Source organism: Balaenoptera musculus, chromosome 19, assembly GCF_009873245.2.
Source record: "Balaenoptera musculus isolate JJ_BM4_2016_0621 chromosome 19, mBalMus1.pri.v3, whole genome shotgun sequence".
Classification (NCBI taxonomy): domain Eukaryota; kingdom Metazoa; phylum Chordata; class Mammalia; order Artiodactyla; family Balaenopteridae; genus Balaenoptera; species Balaenoptera musculus.
Window position 1 is genome coordinate 7,974,603 of NC_045803.1, and position 17,222 is coordinate 7,991,824.

At 50.8% G+C, this 17,222-nt stretch overlaps 3 protein-coding genes across 5 annotated transcripts in view; 2 read left to right on the forward strand and 1 right to left on the reverse strand.

The window, feature by feature from the left end:
• The first annotated feature begins 212 nt into the window (after window positions 1–212).
• TULP2 (TUB like protein 2) lies at window positions 213–10,927 on the forward strand. The gene is made up of 13 exons (XM_036835096.1): window positions 213–439; window positions 734–766; window positions 1,221–1,272; window positions 1,697–1,823; window positions 2,507–2,644; window positions 2,888–3,004; window positions 7,147–7,268; window positions 7,916–8,227; window positions 9,140–9,252; window positions 9,780–9,894; window positions 9,980–10,078; window positions 10,316–10,487; window positions 10,773–10,927. Exons 2-13 carry the CDS (start codon window positions 735–737, stop codon window positions 10,904–10,906), a joined length of 1,533 nt encoding a protein of 510 aa, XP_036690991.1. The 5' UTR covers window positions 213–439; window position 734; the 3' UTR covers window positions 10,907–10,927.
• Window positions 10,781–17,222, forward strand: part of PLEKHA4 (pleckstrin homology domain containing A4) — a 32,086-nt gene continuing 25,644 nt past the window's right edge. The window contains exon 1 of the mRNA XM_036835089.1: window positions 10,781–10,898. Within this exon, the coding sequence (XP_036690984.1) occupies window positions 10,884–10,898 (15 nt within the window). The 5' untranslated portion in view covers window positions 10,781–10,883. The remainder of the gene's footprint in view (window positions 10,899–17,222) is intronic.
• On the reverse strand, window positions 12,757–15,961 carry PPP1R15A (protein phosphatase 1 regulatory subunit 15A). 3 transcript variants are annotated; one of them, XM_036835095.1, is made up of 3 exons: window positions 15,727–15,961; window positions 13,616–14,996; window positions 12,757–13,185 (listed from the first exon to the last, which is right to left on the reverse strand). In XM_036835095.1, exons 2-3 carry the CDS (start codon window positions 14,990–14,992, stop codon window positions 12,841–12,843), a joined length of 1,722 nt encoding a protein of 573 aa, XP_036690990.1. In that variant the 5' UTR covers window positions 14,993–14,996; window positions 15,727–15,961; the 3' UTR covers window positions 12,757–12,840. The 3 variants fall into 3 exon arrangements, with proteins under 3 accessions (XP_036690990.1, XP_036690987.1, XP_036690989.1); XM_036835092.1 differs by having other exon boundaries at window positions 13,616–15,001; XM_036835094.1 differs by lacking the exon at window positions 15,727–15,961 and adding an exon at window positions 15,396–15,672 and having other exon boundaries at window positions 13,616–15,001.

Here is a 17,222-nt window from a genome sequence, read left to right on the forward strand (position 1 = left end):
GCAAATTACAGATCGGTAGTAGTTGGCACAGGTCACGTTATAAGTTTCTTATATAAGAGAGAGGTGTAGAGCGAGCCTGCGATGCGGCCTCTGTCAGGTCCCTTTAAGGAACACCTGCATGCTCTTCCAATTCAGAACCCCTGGAGCAGGGTTGCCTGGCTGCAGCAGAGGCCAGGGGTCATTGCTTTGTTGGAAGTGGAACGTGGGGAGCCAGGAGGGAGGGGCTTAGGGCAGGTCCCAGTGGGAATCCCCCCTCCCTCTAAGTCCTCTTTTTCCCCCCTGCTTACTTCCCAGAGACCCAGAGATTACGTCACTGGTTCCCAAAGATAGGGTCAGGTATGTTGAGAAATTGGCCAGAGAGGCAAGGAACTGAGGTGTGAATGTGAAAAGCCTCTCCAGGCACGAGAGGAGGAGAGGGAGTCTCCAGGATCCTAGGTAGGTGGGTGCTGGGGGTCTAGGATCACTGGGGATGGGGTGTTTGGGGTCCAGAGTCCTGAGTTCTCATGCCTGGGCGAAGGAGAGAGTTAGGTATTTGGGGAAGAGAGAGCTGGACTCCTGGGCTCCTGATAGTGATGAAAGCTGGAAACAGGCTGCTGGATCCCTAGCAAGTGTTGGTGCTGGAATTCGGGCTGCCTGGGTCAGGGGAAAATTTAAAGCTTAAGATCAGGTGTTGAAGGGAAGAGTCCATTGGGATGTTGGGTCTGGGTCCTGACTCCTCATTTTGCTTCTCCAGGATGTCTCAGGAGAATGACACATGGAAGAAAGAGTGAGTGGGGGAAATGAGATGGGCAGGGGTGGAGATGGAGGTGCAAGGGGGAACTCAAAGTTTGATTATGCCCACACCTACTCAGCTCTGGTCTCATAATGATGTTTGCAGGTTCAGCACCATTGGCCTTGCAGGAAGGGCCTGGGGGCTTGGATTTCTGGGTCCTACCTAAAGGGAGGGAGCTACAAATGAGGACTCCTGGGTCTGAAAGAGGAAGGGATGGGGGGTTTGAGTCCTGGGACAGGAAGGGCCTGGGATCTCTGACTCCTGGATTCTAGACAGGCCAGTGCTGTGAGAAAGAGCTTCAGAACTGGTGGAGCAGGCTCGGGTTCTGCCTCTTCTGTGTCCTCACAAATGTTCAGAACCCTAAGGTGGGCAGGGGGAAGAAGGGGAGGGGCTCTTGGGCAACCAGGGTGCCCTGCTTGCTGTCACTATGAACCTGCACCTCTCTCAGGGCCCTGGGGGATGTGCTTGCCGCCATGAGGCTGCAGAAGCTGGAACAGCAGGTACTGTGCCCAGGAATCCTGCCACCCCCGACTCTTCCATCTTCCATACCTCCCTAGAAGCCCCACCCCCAGGACTTGCTCTGGGACTCCTGGTCCTCGTTGGCTCTCTCGGAGCCTCAAGTTTTGCAATTGGGAAATGAGAAAATAGGAATTTGGGATCCTCAAGAAGCAAACCTTGGTGATGAGACTCCAAAATTTCTAAGGAACAAGGGTTCTGGAGAGCAGGACTCCTAGGTCCTGGGGGAGGAGGGGCCTGGGAGCCAGGACTCCTGGATCTAAGGAAGGAATTGCTGAGGGACTGAAGGCCTGGAACTCTCCCACCGAAGCAGGACGCCCCTTGCCCCAGGCCCCCTTTCACCCATGTCTTCTGGTCCGGTTCCAACCCTCCCATTCCCGCCCATACACCCTTTTCCCGCTCCCGCAGCGGCGGCTGTTTGAGATGAAGCAGCGACGGAAGCGCCAAGAGCCCCTCATGGTTCAGGCCAATCCTGACGCTTCCCTGCGGCCCCGGCGACCGCGGCAGCGGGAGAAGCGCTTCTCGGGTGACAGCGGTGAGGAAAGGTTCCCAGGGTCGGGCAGGAGCACAGCCCTGGAGGGAGGGGTCTGTGGGAGTGCGGGGCCTAAAGGGCTTAGAGGGGAAGGGCCTGCCGGAGCCCTGGGGCGGGGACTTGTAGAGCACGGGAGCGGGGCCTGACAGAACCCTTGGGTGGAGCCCAGGAGAGCCTGAGTGCAAGGCCTGTGAGGGCCCAGGGGCAGAACCTGTGAGAATTCGGGGGCGGGGTCAGGGAGAGCGCGGGTGCGGGGTGTGGTGCAACTAGAGGTGGGGCCCGAAAGAGTCCTGTGATTGGGCTTGTTAGAGCTCCGGGGCGGAGCCTGGGGGAGCCGGGGACCGCCCAGAGAGTGCTAGGCCGGGGCCTGGAAAAGCTCCGGGTTGCAGGTAGGCAGAAACCTCACTGCTAAAGTAGGCAAAGCCCGAGGGCCGGGACTGGGTTATTTAGAGCCGAGGTACTGGAGAGCCCGCGTGGGATTGTTTACTCGCGGAATCGAGACAATTTAGCGGTAGGGCTGTGCTTGTTTGAGTCTTGGGATGGAGTTAGGGTTCTGAGTGGGTCTCGGGGGTTTGGGTGGTCAGTCAATCAGGGACGATGTCTCGGAGACCAATGAGGAGGCGGATCTTCTCAGATGACCGGAATTTGTACATTGTGTTAATGGGCCTCGCCGCACCTTCTCCCAGGCCCCGGGAACCCTTTCCTTCAGGAGAACGTGCCAGAGGCACATCTGCACCCTGGTGCCCGCAGTGTCCTGAGCACCGTGAGCTGCGGTGGAGATGGCAGTGGCGAGCGTGGACCCCTGGTATCGCCGACAGAAGCAGGTAATCTCAAATCCTTGGGCCGCCTATACACTAGAACTCCACTCCCACTAGAGCCCAGGAGTCTGGAACCTCAGTTCTTGCTCTCCAAAGGACCCCCAGGGGCCCCGTTATCCTTCACACCAAGGAGTCCAGGTCCCGAACCTTCTCCCTCTCCAACACGCAAGAATCTGTATCTCCAGCCCTCTCCTCCCCCAGTATTCAGAAATCCCAGTCTCCAGACCCCCTCCCTATCCTGATTACCAGACAGTTCCGATCTCGAGTTGGAGGAAGTCTCCGTGGAGTATGTTCCTTCCTCACCACCTCCTTATGAAGAGCCTCCGGGGACTCGGCGCAGGGGTTGGCCAGCCCGCCAACGACCTGGTAATTTCTGGGACATTGGGTGAAATCTGGCCCCCTGGTCTATGTGGCAAATCCTCCCCCTTTTTGGTAACAGCTTTGTTGAGATATATTTCACATACTATACAATTCACTCATTTAAAGTTTACAATTCCATGGTTTTCAGTATATTTACCAAAATGTGCAACAATCACCACAGTGAATTCTAGAACATTATCATCACCCACAAAAGAAAGCCCTATACCTTTTATCAGTCAACTCCCCCCCCCTCCCCAGTTTCTCCCAGACCTAAGTAACCACTAATCTAATTTCTGTATCTTTAGATTTGCCTATTTTGGATATTTCTATATTCATATATAGAATAATACAGTATATAATCGTTTGTGATTGGCTTCTTTTGCTTAGCATGCTTTCAATGTTCATCTATGTTGTAGCATTATCAGTATTTCATTCCTTTTTTTTTTTTTAAATATGTCATTTGTGATAATATTTCTAGTTTGTTTTGGGGTTTTTTTGTTTCAATTTGCCTCAAGACAATTTTACACTATAATAATATAATCTTTTTTTTTTTTTCCATATACCCCCTGCCTTCACACAGGCATAGCCTCCTTTATTACCAACATCCCACTCCAGAATGGTATTTTTGTTACAGTTGATGAACCTACAGTCACACATCCTTATCAAAGTCTATAGTTTACATGAGGGTTCATTCTTGGTGCTGTACATTCTGTGGGCTTGAATGAAAGTCTAGTATAGTAACCATTATACTATCATCCAGAGTATTTTCAGTGCCTTAAAAATCCTTTGTGGTTTGCCTACTCATCCCTCCCTTCCCCATACTTTTTTTTTTCTTCACACACACACACACACACTGTATTTTATTTTTACAAGAGATAAATAGACTGACACCAAGCATTGTACATGGATGACCACAAAAAAAGCAACAATGATTGCAATTACCAAACATGAAACACACTCATACTATGTCATAATATTGACATTCAGTCCAGTAATCCTCCACTGTAACAGCTCCTTTAATTTGCAGTGAAAATTGATTTGTATATTCTTTGCCTCTGAGTCCTTGTGGGATTTTTTTTTTTAATTCAAACAGAAAGTCACAAAAATTATACTCATCCTCATCAGTTCACTCAGTCCCATGTAATTAATTTTTTTTTCATCTTGATCTTTTGTTAGCACTTTTATGAGTTCATCAGTTTTTCATTAGAGTTCTGAAAATGCTTATTCATTCAGTTCAGCAGTACAGTCAGTTACCAGAAACCTGTACTTGTCAGAATCTTTTCCATGAATTTCTTGAAGATGAAACCCTTTTATAGGAACATATTTGCAAAAGCATCAGAGTACACCCAGAACTGTCTGTAAATGACAAAAGACTTAAAAATGACCACGGTTAAAGATTTGATGAAAGTTCATAATAATGCAGTTGAAAAGAAAATTAGTTACTTCTGAGATATACATTTTAAAGTAATAACTAGGATTATGACTTATAACATTATACCAGAACATATAAGATTTTTAGAAATTTCATGTAATGTCTGAAACATTTATATTAACATATTTCCATACAAATAACCCAATGAAAGTTTAGTATTAGTTGTTTTGTTTGTTTGTTTTTTTATACTGCAGGTTCTTATTAGTCATCAATTTTACACACATCAGTGTATACATGTCAATCCCAATCGCCCAATTCAGTACACCACCATCCCCAACCCACCACAGTTTTCCCCCCTTGGTGTCCATATGTCTGTTCTCTATATCTGTGTCTCAACTTCTGCCCTGCAAACCGGCTAATCTGTACCATTTTTCTAGGTTCCACATACATGCGTTAATATACGATATTTGTTTTTCTCTTTCTGACTTACTTCACTCTGTATGACAGTCTCTAGATCCATCCATGTCTCAACAAATGACTCAATTTCGTTCCTTTTTATGGCTGAGTAATAATCCATTGTATATATGTACCACAACTTCTTTATCCATTCGTCTGTTGATGGGCATTTAGGTTGCTTCCATGACCTGGCTATTGTAAATAGTGCTGCAATGAACATTCGAGTGCATGTGTCTTTTTGAATTACGGTTTTCTCTGGGTATATGCCCAGTAGTGGGATTGCTGGGTCATATGGTAATTCTATTTTTAGTTTTTTAAGGAACCTCCATACTGTTCTCCATAGTGGCTGTATCAACTTACATTCCCACCAACAATGCAAGAGGGTTCCCTTTTCTCCACACCCTCTCCAGCATTTGTTGTTTGTAGATTTTCTGATGATGCCCATTCTAACTGGTGTGAGGTGATACCTCATTGTAGTTTTGATTTGCATTTCTCTAATAATTAGTGATGTTGAGCATCTTTTCATGTGCTTCGTGGCCGTCTGTATGTCTTCTTTGGAGAAATGTCTATTCAGGTCTTCTGCCCATTTTTGGATTGGGGTGTTTGTTTCTTTAATATTGAGCTGCATGAGCTGTTTATATATTTTGGAGATTAATCCTTTGTCCGTTGATTCATTTGCAAATATTTTCTCCCATTCTGAGGGTTGTCTTTTCGTCTTGTTTATGGTTTCCTTTGCTGTGCAAAAGCTTTGAAGTTTCATTAGGCCCCATTTGTTTATTTTTGTTTTTATTTCCATTACTCTAGGAGGTGGATCAAAAAAGATCTTGCTGTGATTTATGTCAAAGAGTGTTCTTCCTATGTTTTCCTCCAAGAGTTTTATAGTGTCCAGTCTTACATTTAGGTCTCTAATCCATTTTGAGTTTATTTTTGTATATGGTGTTAGGGAGTATTCTAATTTCATTCTTTTACATGTAGCTGTCCAGTTTTCCCAGCACCACTTATTGAAGAGACTGTCTTTTCTCCATTGTATATCTTTGACTCCTTTGTCATAGATTAGTTGACCATAGGTGCATGGGTTTATCTCTGGGCTTTCTATCTTGTTCCATTGATCTATGTTTCTGTTTTTGTGCCAGTACCATATTGTCTTGATTATTGTAGCTTTGTAGTATAGTCTGAAGTCAGGGAGTCTGATTCCTTCAGCTCCGTTTTTTTCCCTCAAGACTGCTTTGGCTATTCGGGGTCTTTTGTGTCTCCATACAAATTTTAAGATGATTTGTTCTAGCTCCATAAAAAATGCCATTGGTAATTTGATAGGGATTGCATTGAATCTATAGATTGCTTTGGGTAGTATAGTCATTTTCACAATGTTAATTCTTCCAATCCAAGAACATGGTATATCTCTCCATCTGTTGGTATCATCTTTAATTTCTTTCATCAGTGTCTTATAGTTTTCTGCATACAGGTCTTTTGTCTCCCTAGGTAGGTTTATTCCTAGGTATTTTATTCTTTTTGTTGCAATGGTAAAGTTTCCATAATTTCTCTTTGAGATTTTTCATCATTAGTGAATAGGAATGCAAGAGATTTCTGTGCATTAACTTTGTATCCTGCAACTTTACCATATTCATTAATTAGCTCTAGCAGTTTTCTGGTGGCAGTTTTAGGATTCTCTATGTATAATATCATGTCATCTGCAAACAGTGACAGTTTTACTTCTTCTTTTCCAATTTGTATTCCTTTTATTTCTTTTTCTTCTCTGAATGCCGTGGCTAGGACTTCCCGAACTATGTTGAATAATAGTGGTGAGAGTGGACATCCTTGTCTCGTTCCTGATCTTAGAGGAAATGCTTTCAGTTTTTCACCGTTGAGAATGATGTTTGTTGTGGGTTTGTCATATATGGCCTTTATTATGTTGAAGTAGTTTTATTTCTTAATATTCTATTGTGGTGACATTTCCTTTTATTCTCACGACATGACCAACGATTTCAATAACAGGACTCTGGGTTATCACCCCAAACTCCGCTCCCTCCTCCCATTTTAGTTCCCCAGTCTCCCGGATGCTCTCTCTGGGACAAGGGAAAGAGAGGACTCTAACCTCTCCCTGTCCTTAGATCCAGAGCAGTCAGAGACTTCTCAGCTTGTATAGACCCCTGTGCACATGGGGGAGGAGGAGGACCTGGCAAGTGAGGTTGATGAGAAATAAGTAGGGGTCAGAAACCCAAGAGTTCTGGCCTTTTCCAGCTAGCACTGATGACCTTGTCCCGAGCTCCTGGGACCCAGGTGTCCTGAGCTCAGTCTTCTTCGGGCTTCTTCCACCCCTTAGGGGGCAGTGCTGAGGACGAGAGCGAATCCCAGGATGTTGGAGATGAATACGAGGTGCCCACTCCGAGACCAAACCCTGGAATGGATGTTGTCGGGGGCCATGGAGACTTGGCCTCCAACAAGGTGGGAGGTGGCACAGGCAATAAGGATATAGGAGGAGGAGGGCTAGTTTCGGACTCTAGGGGGGACGGGACTCTAAAATTCTGCAGCCCAGTCAAGGGCCCTTTTTACTGGTGAGTGGAACCTGTTATGTTTGTGCTAGCAGAGGCTCTATGGGTGCACCATTTATTGAGTCAATCTAGAGGATTTGAATTGATGTGAGCATATACATTAAAACCCAGCCCCTCGAAAGGCAGCGAGCTTTGGAGAGGGTGAGAAAGGGGCAAATGACACTCACTTTGCTACTGATGAAAGTGAGATAGTTTCAGTTGAGTAGATCTGGGCGGTACTATATGTTATCTAGACCCAATGAACATTGGTATTAGAGGAATGGGCAGTGCTTTCAAAGGGATTCTCCAATCGGTAGGTGGAATGGGTGTGGCTGCAGAGGGAGGCTAATGGTGCTGGCCAATCAACACATGAAGAGGGCTTGGCGGGGTGGGCCCCTTGAACGTACTGGCCAATCAGCAGGTGGCTGAGATGCTTGACCAATAGAAAACTGGGTCGAGAGAGGGCGTAACCCTGAGCTGGGGTGGCCAATCGCTAGTTGGCAAGGCGGGGGGAGGGCGGGTCTCGGCTGTCCCTCAACTTGAACTTGGCGCGTGGGCTAGGGCGAAGACCTGGAAGAGAAGAAAGAGGAGTTGGAGTCTACAGTGAGGAACTCCCCATGGGCGGTCGACGAGGAGGTGTCCGAGGCCCCGGAAGGCGCGGGCGGCGCGGGCAACAGCGATGTGGGGAGCTCGCTCCGCTCGCCTCCCTGCGCCCCAGGCCCTCGGCTGGGCGAGGACATGGAAGCGTATGTGCTGCGGCCAGCGCTGCGCGGTCTCACGGTGCAGTGTCGCATCAGCCGCGACAAGCGCGGGGTAGACAAGGGCATGTTCCCTTTCTACTATCTCTACCTGGAGGCGGCCGACGGCCGAAAGGTGCGGTCTGGCAGCCTCGGAAGCAAGTCCCACCTCCCAAGGGCAAGTCCCGCCCCTTTCTGAGCGAGGTCAAGACTTAGGCGAATCCAGGCCTTGCTCGTCATTGAACTAGGAATAGTCAGCTCCAGCGCCAAGTCCTGCCCTTCACAGCACTAGGCTTCTTTCCTCTCAGAGCCCGATAGGCCCTCCCCATCCCATAATATAGCCCTGTCCACTCTCGAGTTGGGTCCGCCTTTCTCAAATCTAGGCCACGCCCTGTTGGGAGGTCCCAAGCCCCACCCCTTACAGACCCTCGTGAGGTACTGGCCCCATCTTTGTCGATCCAAGTCTGGCCCCTCAATGAGCCTTCTGTGTTATCAGGCCCCACCCAATCCTGGGACAGGCCCCGCCTCTCAGGAGCCAAGCCCCTTCCTTCGTGAATTTTCCACCCATAGCCAAGCGACTCCCCTCTCAGTCTGGCCATTCCTCTCTCAAGTGTGGCCGCTTCTCCTCAATTACTCATTCTCTCCCAGAAAGAGGCTTTTCCCCTACTCAGTGCCAGACCTGGTTTTTCCCAGATGAAACACGTACTGAAGTCCTGCTGCGATGTTCCAAGTGAGGCTCTTCCCTATTCTCCAAAGCCAGGCCCTGCCTGCCAGTCAGGCTGGCCCCTGCCTGGGCTCAGCCCCAACCCTGCACCCAATGGCCGAAGGAATAAGGGGGAGATACTAAGATGTGAAATGAAGCTCCCCATTCAGGACCCAGCTGATGACTTCCTTCAGTGAGAACCGCATCTCCCAGCAAGCCTTGGGACGCTTATTGCTCCATTACCCTTTCTTCTGTCTTGGGGACATGGTGTTTCCTTGCTTTGGACCCCTCGCCCTAGCCAAATACCAGAAATCGATTCTAATGGGCTGTTTCTCACATCCACAGTACTTCCTTCTGGCTGGGCGCAAGAGAAAAAGGAGCAAAACCTCTAATTACCTCGTCTCCCTGGACCCCACAGACCTATCTCGGAATGGGGACAATTTTGTGGGCAAAGTCAGGTGGGCAGAGTCCTGATGTGTGCGATAAAACAGGTGGCAGAGGGCCAGGGGTTGCGGGGGGGGGGGAGGGGACAATTGAACTACATTTCCCAGCGGGCTGTAGAGTACAAGTTCCACCTGCCCTAGAACTTTTTCTCTTGGGGACTGATGGGTTTTGTAGTTCTTCAAGTTGCAACCCCGGGGTGGTTGGGAATAGAACTGAAGGCTTTGGAGCAGGGGCTGGCATTTAAGACATTTGACTTCTTGAGAGACACGGGGCTGGCATTTCTAAGTTCCTGTGGGAGAAGAGAGCTGGGATATGTGAGTTCTTTTGTCTTGGAAGAGCGTTCCTAAAGGGCCAAGGCAGGAGGCTAAAATCATGGCTCACCAAAGAAAGAGAGGGGGCTGGGACTGGATACATGGAACATAGAACATGAGTCTTTTGTAGAGGATTGATCGGAAGAGTTCATGAGATGACATGGGAAAGCAGTTAATGTAAAACAGGAATAATTATTATTTTTATTCTGACCACTTCCCTCCTGGAGCAGATCTAATGTCTTGGGCACCAAATTCACCATCTTCGACAATGGGGTGAATCCAGAAAGGAAGAATTTTGTCCCAGAGACTGCTCGGATCAGGGAGGAGCTGGGGGCTGTGTGTTATGTGAGTGTCCAGGAGACGAGAGAGAGTGGAGCAGGACGGTGGGGAGGGAGAAAGAAGCAGGCCAAATGGAGCATACTACCCTCAGGAGACCAACGTCTTGGGATTCCGAGGGCCCCGGAAAATGACTGTGATCATTCCAGGAATCGACGCCCAGAACCAGAGAATCAGTGTCCAGCCACAAAATGTGAGTCCGCCAAGGTTGAGTGTCTCTGGGTCAACGGGGAGGAAGGGCTGGGGGACCGGCCATAGGTCCTAAGGGGAGAGGGAGCCGATGGATTGCATAAGGTCATATATGAAGCCGGGAGGACTTTGTCAGACTTATGTTTCTCAGGAAGGAGCGCCTAGGGACTCAAAATTCTGCGTCTGGAGAAAAAAAGCTGGTTGGTAGTTGGTTAACCACGTCCCCTACTTTACCCTCTAGGAACAGGAGTCGCTACTGAGTCGCCTCCAACGGGGGGCCAGCCAGGGGCTGGTCCTGCTGCAAAATAAAGCCCCATCGTGGAGCGACGAGAGCGGCGCCTACGTGCTCAATTTTCATGGTCGCGTCACTAGAAGCTCGGTCAAGAACTTCCAGATCATGCATCCGGATGACCGTGAGCTCCTAGGAACTGGTTTACCTGGGCAAGGGAGCAGGACGAGAACTACTTCTCCCATTAGCACTTGAGCGTTTTTCTAGGCAGGGCCGACTCCACGCTATTGCAAAGCCTATTGGGAAGTGTAGTTTACAAAGGCCCTCTGCCATGTAAACTGCACTTCCGGAGGATTCCGCGCATAGTGAGGGCGCCGCACAGCCTCTCGGGAGTCGTAGTTCTCGCGGCTCAGAGGCCCGCGGCAGGGAAATGACACCCGCTCCTCTTAGTTCCTGACTTCCTTCTCAGCGGACTACCTGGTGCTCCAGTTCGGTCGCGTAGCCCCAGACACGTTCACCATGGACTTCCGCTTCCCACTTTGTCCGCTCCAAGCCTTCGCCATCTGCTTGTCCAGTTTCGATGGGAAGCTGGCATGTGAGTAATTCAATGAAATACTCTCATCAGCTTGTGTGCCTGCTCATTTGGAGAAAGGGCCCCAGCGTGCCTTCTTTTGCACCAGTTTACTAATAACCAACACTTATTAGACGCCGCCTGGGTGCCCCGTCCTGTGCTCTAGGCAGTGGGCTGTTCGGCAGCACTTGCTCTCCTGAAATCACAGTCCGATCATGGGGAATGGGTCTTAAACAACAAAAAAATCAAAATGCTCATCTGCTATGAACGAGGAAGGCACACAAGTTGGCTGGGTCAGAGCAAGATATCTCTTTAAAAAAAATTTTTTTTCATCTACATCTGAAGAATCACAAGGAGCTAGCTGAGCCAGAGGGGTCAGGGACGGGAACAGACAGTAGCCACAGCTCATACAGAGGTCTTAAGGTGGAAGGGGGCTTGGTCGGTTTGGGAATGAAAGGATAGTGTAGCAGGAGCCTGGGGAACCAATGGGGAGGGGCAAGGTATGAGGCTGGATAGGGTGCAGGACGTTTGGGCCACTTTTTAAAAAAATTAACTAATTAATTAATTTTATTTATTTTATTTTTTATTTTTGGCTGCGTTGGGTCTTCGTTGCTGTGCGCCGGCTTTCTCTAGTTGTGGCGAGCAGGGGCTACTCTTCGTTGCGGTGCGTGGGCTTCTCATCCCGGTGGCTTCTCTTGTTGCGGAGCACGGGCTCTAGCCACATGGGCTTCAGTAGTTGTGGCACGCAGGCTCAATAGTTGAAGCGCACGGGCTTAGTTGCTCCATGGCATGTGGGATCTTCCTGGACCAGGGCTCGAACCTGTGTTCCCTGCACTGGCAGGCGGATTCTTAACCACTGCGCCACCAGGGAAGCCTGGGCCTTTTTTTTTCTTTTCCAAGCCTCTGTTGTTTTTTTTTTTTACTCTTTAGTTCTTCTTAATATCTTTTTATTATTTTTTATTTTTTGGCTGTGTTGGGTCTTCGTTGCTGCGCACGGGCTTTCTCTAGTTGTGGTGAGTGGGAGCTACTCTTTGTTGCGGTGCGTGGGCTTCTCATTGCAGTGGCTTCTCTTATTGCGGAGCACGGGCTCTAGGTGCACGGGCTTCAGTAGTTGTGGCACGTGGGCTCTAGAGCACAGGCTCAGTAGTTGTGGCGCATGGACTTAATTGCTCCGCAGCATGTGGGATCTTCCTGGACCAGGGCTCGAACCATGACCCCTGCATTGGCAGGCGGATTCTTAACCACTGAGCCACCAGGGAAGCCCCCCGGGCCACTTTTGTTTGAACTGCTGTGAAGAGTTCTAAGCTGGTGAGGTAAAGTAGGATTGGTAGTTGAAGACACCCCTGAGAGTGAGAATAAATACTAGCCAACGCTTATATGTTATTTGACAAACATTGTTTTAATTATGACTTCCTTTGGGGCCTTACAAACTTATAAGGTATGTGCAATTGTTAGCCGCATTTTACAGATAAGGAAACTGAGTCTATGGACACAGGATTTATAAATGTGAAATCAGGCCCACTCATAAATGCGAAAGCCTTGAGGAACTCAGCACATCTGCCAGTAGGAGGATGAGTCTTTGTATTTCAGGGACACACAGAAAACTGGAGCTTAACCCTTTTTTGGTGAGTCCAGTTCCCAGCCGCCTTGGGGAGATAACTGTCCGGGGTTTAATCAAATTTAGGTGGAAGCCAAAGAAAAACGACAAAACCCACCCGTCCTTAGTTCAAAAGAAGCCTCGGAATGGGAAGAGGCAAATTCAAGGGATGATGGGAAATGTAGTTTATCCTCTATTGAGAGGCTCGCCTTTATGCTGTTCCCCCGCAACTGTTTTGGGGACCCAGGAGTAGTGGATGGTGTCAGTTCAGACACACACGGAGACGCTGCTCACTATGAAAAGCTTTATTCCTTATATAAACCAACACTTAAAAAAATAAATAGTTAATAACACGAAAACTACTTCATCTTAGCCACGCCCCCCACTGAAGTCCAGGCAAGGAGACACACAGGGAGGAGACGGAGAGGCCAGAATGTGGCTCAAAGGCGTGGTCTGCATGGGCGACATGGGTAAGGTCGGGGTAGGGGCAGGTATGGTGGCCAGAGAAGTGGGAGGGTTCCCGAGGCGTGCCCAGGCCCTGGCCCGGGCGGCAGGGGTAAGGTAGGGACCCAGCTCCTCTTGGGCTTGGGCGATGCGTCGGGCAAAGCGGCTGCGATCCCGGGCGAACTGCTCCCAGGGGCCTCTGCGGGCAGCCTGGGCGGGTCCCGCCCAGACAGCCAGGAGATGGACGGAGACCTTCTCAGAGAAGCGCACCTGGAGATGGACCGGCACAGACATGGGGAGACACAGAGATACAGACACAAGATACAAACGGCCACAGGTTGGGGGGTGTGGGGAGAGAGAGGGAGAGAGAGAACCAAACAAAAATTAGTTGCACAACAACGCTTGTTATCTGGCTAGTCATTCACCTGCCATCGGATCCTCCGTCTGACTCACTGAAGATGGAGGTAGTTCCCTGGGGTTGACATCAGCGCAGCTGCTCCTCCCTCCCACAAGGGCCCAGCCTCTTGCAAAGGATTGCATTACAGTGAACACAGCCGTCCCAACGGAGCTCACATGCAACCCTCTGCAACACGGGGGACCCAGGAATCGGGGCCTCCAGCCCTTTGGCCCCCAGGCCCAGGAGTTCCAGTTCCCAGCCCTCTCCTCGCTAACCTCACGAATCTGAGCCCTCAGCACCCACCTTTCTGGTCTTTAGGGGAGGCTCAGGGTCCCGATGCCTGGTGGGGGTTTCTGCAGACTTGAGCCGCGTTTGCAGACGGAGGGGCAGCGGAGGAGGAGCCCAAGGAGGTGGGGCCTTCTCTCCAGGTAAATAGATGGCCACTCGGAAGGGGCAGGGCTCAGCTTCTCCCCACTCTGTGGCAGCTTCCCCTCCCTCTGCTTCCTCTCCAGGCTGATATATCCGGTCCCTGAAGAGGGCACTCTGGGCCTGAAGGGAGGGACTTGGTTCCAAGTCAGCTGCTTCTGATTCACCGTCTTCATCCTCATTCTCATCCTCACACTCACTTTCCTCCTCTGTGTCCTCTCCTGGTCGGTACACCCAGGCCCTCAGGAAGGCACTTGTGGGTGGGATGGAAGAGGAGGCCTCAGCCTCTCCTGCATCCCGGTCCTCCTCCTCCTCTTCTTCCTCTGTGATCGCACTGGATTGATGCTGCCAGGTCCTGAGCGGGGGCCTCTGGGCTAGAATTGAGGAGTGTGGCTCTGGGTCAGCCTCTCCTTTCTCAGCTTTTTTGGCCTTCTCCTCCTCAGGCTCCCCTCCTGAACAGCACTCCCGGGCCCTGAGGTGGGAGCCTGCAGATGAGGGGCAAATGGAGGTCTTCGTGGCCGCTTTAGTCTCTGTTCTTTCTCCCTCTGTGGCTCCATCCACGGGGCAGCACACCCAAGCTCTGGGCTTGGATCCCAGAGCTAAGGGAGAGGTAGATGTTCTAGGAGCTTCTTTATTTACAGCTTCTTCATCCTCCTCCTCCCCCTCCTCTTCCTCTTCCTCCACCCCTGGACAACACTCCCAGTGTGATGGAGGAAAAGAGAACGTGATCACTTCTTTATCTTCAGTAACCCCTTCTTCCTTAGATTCCTCCTCCCCAGGAAGGTCTTGCAGGGATGTTACCAGAAGGCTGGGGGACAGGGGAGCAGGCTGGCCATCCCTAAATTCACTTCCCTGCTCTCTAGGGACACTGGTTGCTTCTTCCCTGCCATACTCTTCGTCATCATCATCTGAAAGTCCCCAGCCTTCAAGAAGAGAACACTTGGTTTCCAGGTCAGGGCAGGCCCCCCGGGATGCTTCTCCATCCTCCTCAGCTGCTCCACTGTCTCCAGTCTCCTCTTGAGGGTGCCTGACCTTGGGGGCATGGTGAGTGGCCAGAGAAGCCTTAGCTTCTCCCTCCGGGACAGCTCTCTGATCTGTTCTGCTTACTGCTTCCACCAACCAGGTCTCTGGAGATCCTGGGCCTCTCAGGTGGCTCCAGGCCCGGCTGAGAAGGCCCACCAGCGGGGACAGGAGATAGAAGGGGTGGGTATCCCTCCAGGGGGCAGGCTGATGGGGCACTTGGCCTGGGGCCATCTGTCTAGACTGGGAAAAAGGGAGAAAAAAAAGGAATCAAGTTTAGAAGCCATTTAGGAGATAGTATCAGAGGATGACCTTGAGTCATAGCAACGGAAATAGTAACAAATAGCAAAGTAACAAATAGCAACAGGAGAGTCCCCGCCCCACATTCCTTTCCGATCCCAGCCACTCCCATCTCTGTCCCTTGTTTCACCACCTCCTCTCTCAATACCCAAGAGTGTGGGTCCCCATTCTCTCTGTCCTTAGCTCAACAAGCCCCTAGCCCCATCTGCTCTCAGACCCATAAGTCCTAGCCCCAAGAAGAGAGAACACAGGTCCTCTACTTGCTTCTCTTGGGGACAAAGTCCTGGTCCCTGCTTCTCACACCCTCCTGAGGATTGACAAATCAGACCCCCATCACCCTCCTCCCTCGGAGACTCAAAAATTCCGATCCCCAGATGGTTCCTTCATTGGGGACCCAAGAGCCTGGCTCCCAGACCCCTCCTCCGTCTGGCTCAGAACTCCAAGTTCCCAATTCCTTCTGCTTCCTAAGTCAGAGCCCTGGGGTCCGTCCCACCCCTCCATACACAAGAGTTCAGGTTCCCAGGCCCTCCTTAGGACCCAGGAGTCCGGGCCCCGAACCCTCCTATTTCGGAACCCAGAAGTCTGAGCTCCCTCCTCATAACTGACCAGCAGTCTGATCCCAGCTCCCAAATCCCTGGGGACCTAGGTGTTCCGACCCCCCAACTCACCGGCTCGGGACCGTGAGTCACCCTGGGGGGAGGAGCGCCTGCTGGGGTTGCCACAAGCGATCACAGGTTCGGACGGCTCGGGAGGCCAGCGCGTTCATCTCGCCCTCCGGCGTTGGGCTCGGGGACTCAAGTTGTCACCGACTGCTGCAAGTGCTATCGCGACAAAAGGCCGCGGGATCGTGCCGGGAGACGCATAAAGACAAACAAGTAGGATACTGAACGGGTTTGCGCTGACGCTACCCGCGGGGTTTTTATAGGCTAACGCAGCCGGACGTGCTAACGTCAAGAGCGGAGGCGGGGTTTCGAAACGTAAACGTGAGGATCTGAGCGGAAAACAAGGTTGGACTTCTCGCGGAGAGTCCAGGCTTTGTGACGTCATGGCGGCGGCGGCGTTTCCAAGCGTGGCCACGCCCCAAGCAAGCGAGCTGTCACTCAAACACGTGAACTGCTTAAGCAGTGAGGGAGCTCGCTTAACCCCTGTTCCAGGCAAATGCCTCTCCCCTATTTAACCAGCAGGCCCCAGTCTAGCGTCTCCCACTTTCCCATCCGGTCGGCTTCTTACCCGGTGTGGGAGAGTATTATTGTTTCCATTTCACAGATGGAGAAACTGAGGCTTGGGAATGAAATCACTTGCTCAAGGTGGTCACAGCAGAGTCTAGATTCATTGCAAAAGACACAGAATGTGTAAGCCCCCTGAAGGCGGGCACCTTGCATTGCTCACTGCCTGGCACATAGTAAGTGCTCAACAAATATGTGGTGAGGGGATACTAAACCAAAAACTCAGACCCCTTCCCTGTCTCAGGCACAAGGTTCCACTCTTAGGTTTCACCTGCTTCAAATTTGTACAAAACCTCTGCTTACACAAACTGAAATTCTGGCTGGGGAGCACCAACGGAACCTCATGGGAGAGTGGGGTCTTCTGCCACAAATTCCAGGCCCAGGGACACAATCCCAGTCAAGCCGCACCACCCACCCCTGACCTGGTCCGTAATGTTTTCCCTCAAAATACACCCAGAACCCATGTCTCCCTCCTGAGGGGGTCAACCTCAGTCTAGAAGAGAATTCTCATCTGAAACTGAGGTGGAGATTGGCACTGGCCATTTGACCATTCTCTCGCCAGCACCCAGGAATCCGGGGCCACTCCCTCCTCACTGGAGGACTTGGATCCATCCACTTAAAGCCACACTTCCAGACCCCCAGCTCTATTCACAGCTCCGGAGTCCTGACTCCTAGCTCACACCTTCCCAGGTACCCAGGAGTCTCAGCCCCCACCCCTTCCAAGATCCTAGCCATCTCCTTTCGGGGGAGGGGCGTGGTGCCCATGACTTAGGCCCCTGACTACCACCAGCCCACCAGGCCCAGCTCCTACTCTCCAAACATTTAGGAATCCCAGCTTCAGCCTTTATGGGACCCTGGCTCCCCAGGCTCCAATCCAGCAGGGACCTAGGGATCGGGGAAGGGGGTGTGTGTGGCCCCTCAGCATGGGGTCAGCTGAA

What these genes read in the sequence shown, in the direction of transcription:
- PPP1R15A (XM_036835095.1), bottom strand. Translation starts at nt 14,992, where the DNA reads ATGGCCCCAGGCCAAGTGCCCCATCAGCCTGCCCCCTGGAGGGATACC. An exon ending in CTCCCCTAAAGACCAGAAAG is followed by an intron (nt 13,186 to 13,615) that starts GTGGGTGCTGAG and finishes GTCCATCTCCAG; the next exon opens with GTGCGCTTCTCTGAGAAGGT.
- TULP2 (XM_036835096.1), top strand. Translation starts at nt 735, where the DNA reads ATGTCTCAGGAGAATGACACATGGAAGAAAGA. An exon ending in AATGACACATGGAAGAAAGA is followed by an intron (nt 767 to 1,220) that starts GTGAGTGGGGGA and finishes CACCTCTCTCAG; the next exon opens with GGCCCTGGGGGATGTGCTTG. An exon ending in GCGCTTCTCGGGTGACAGCG is followed by an intron (nt 1,824 to 2,506) that starts GTGAGGAAAGGT and finishes ACCTTCTCCCAG; the next exon opens with GCCCCGGGAACCCTTTCCTT.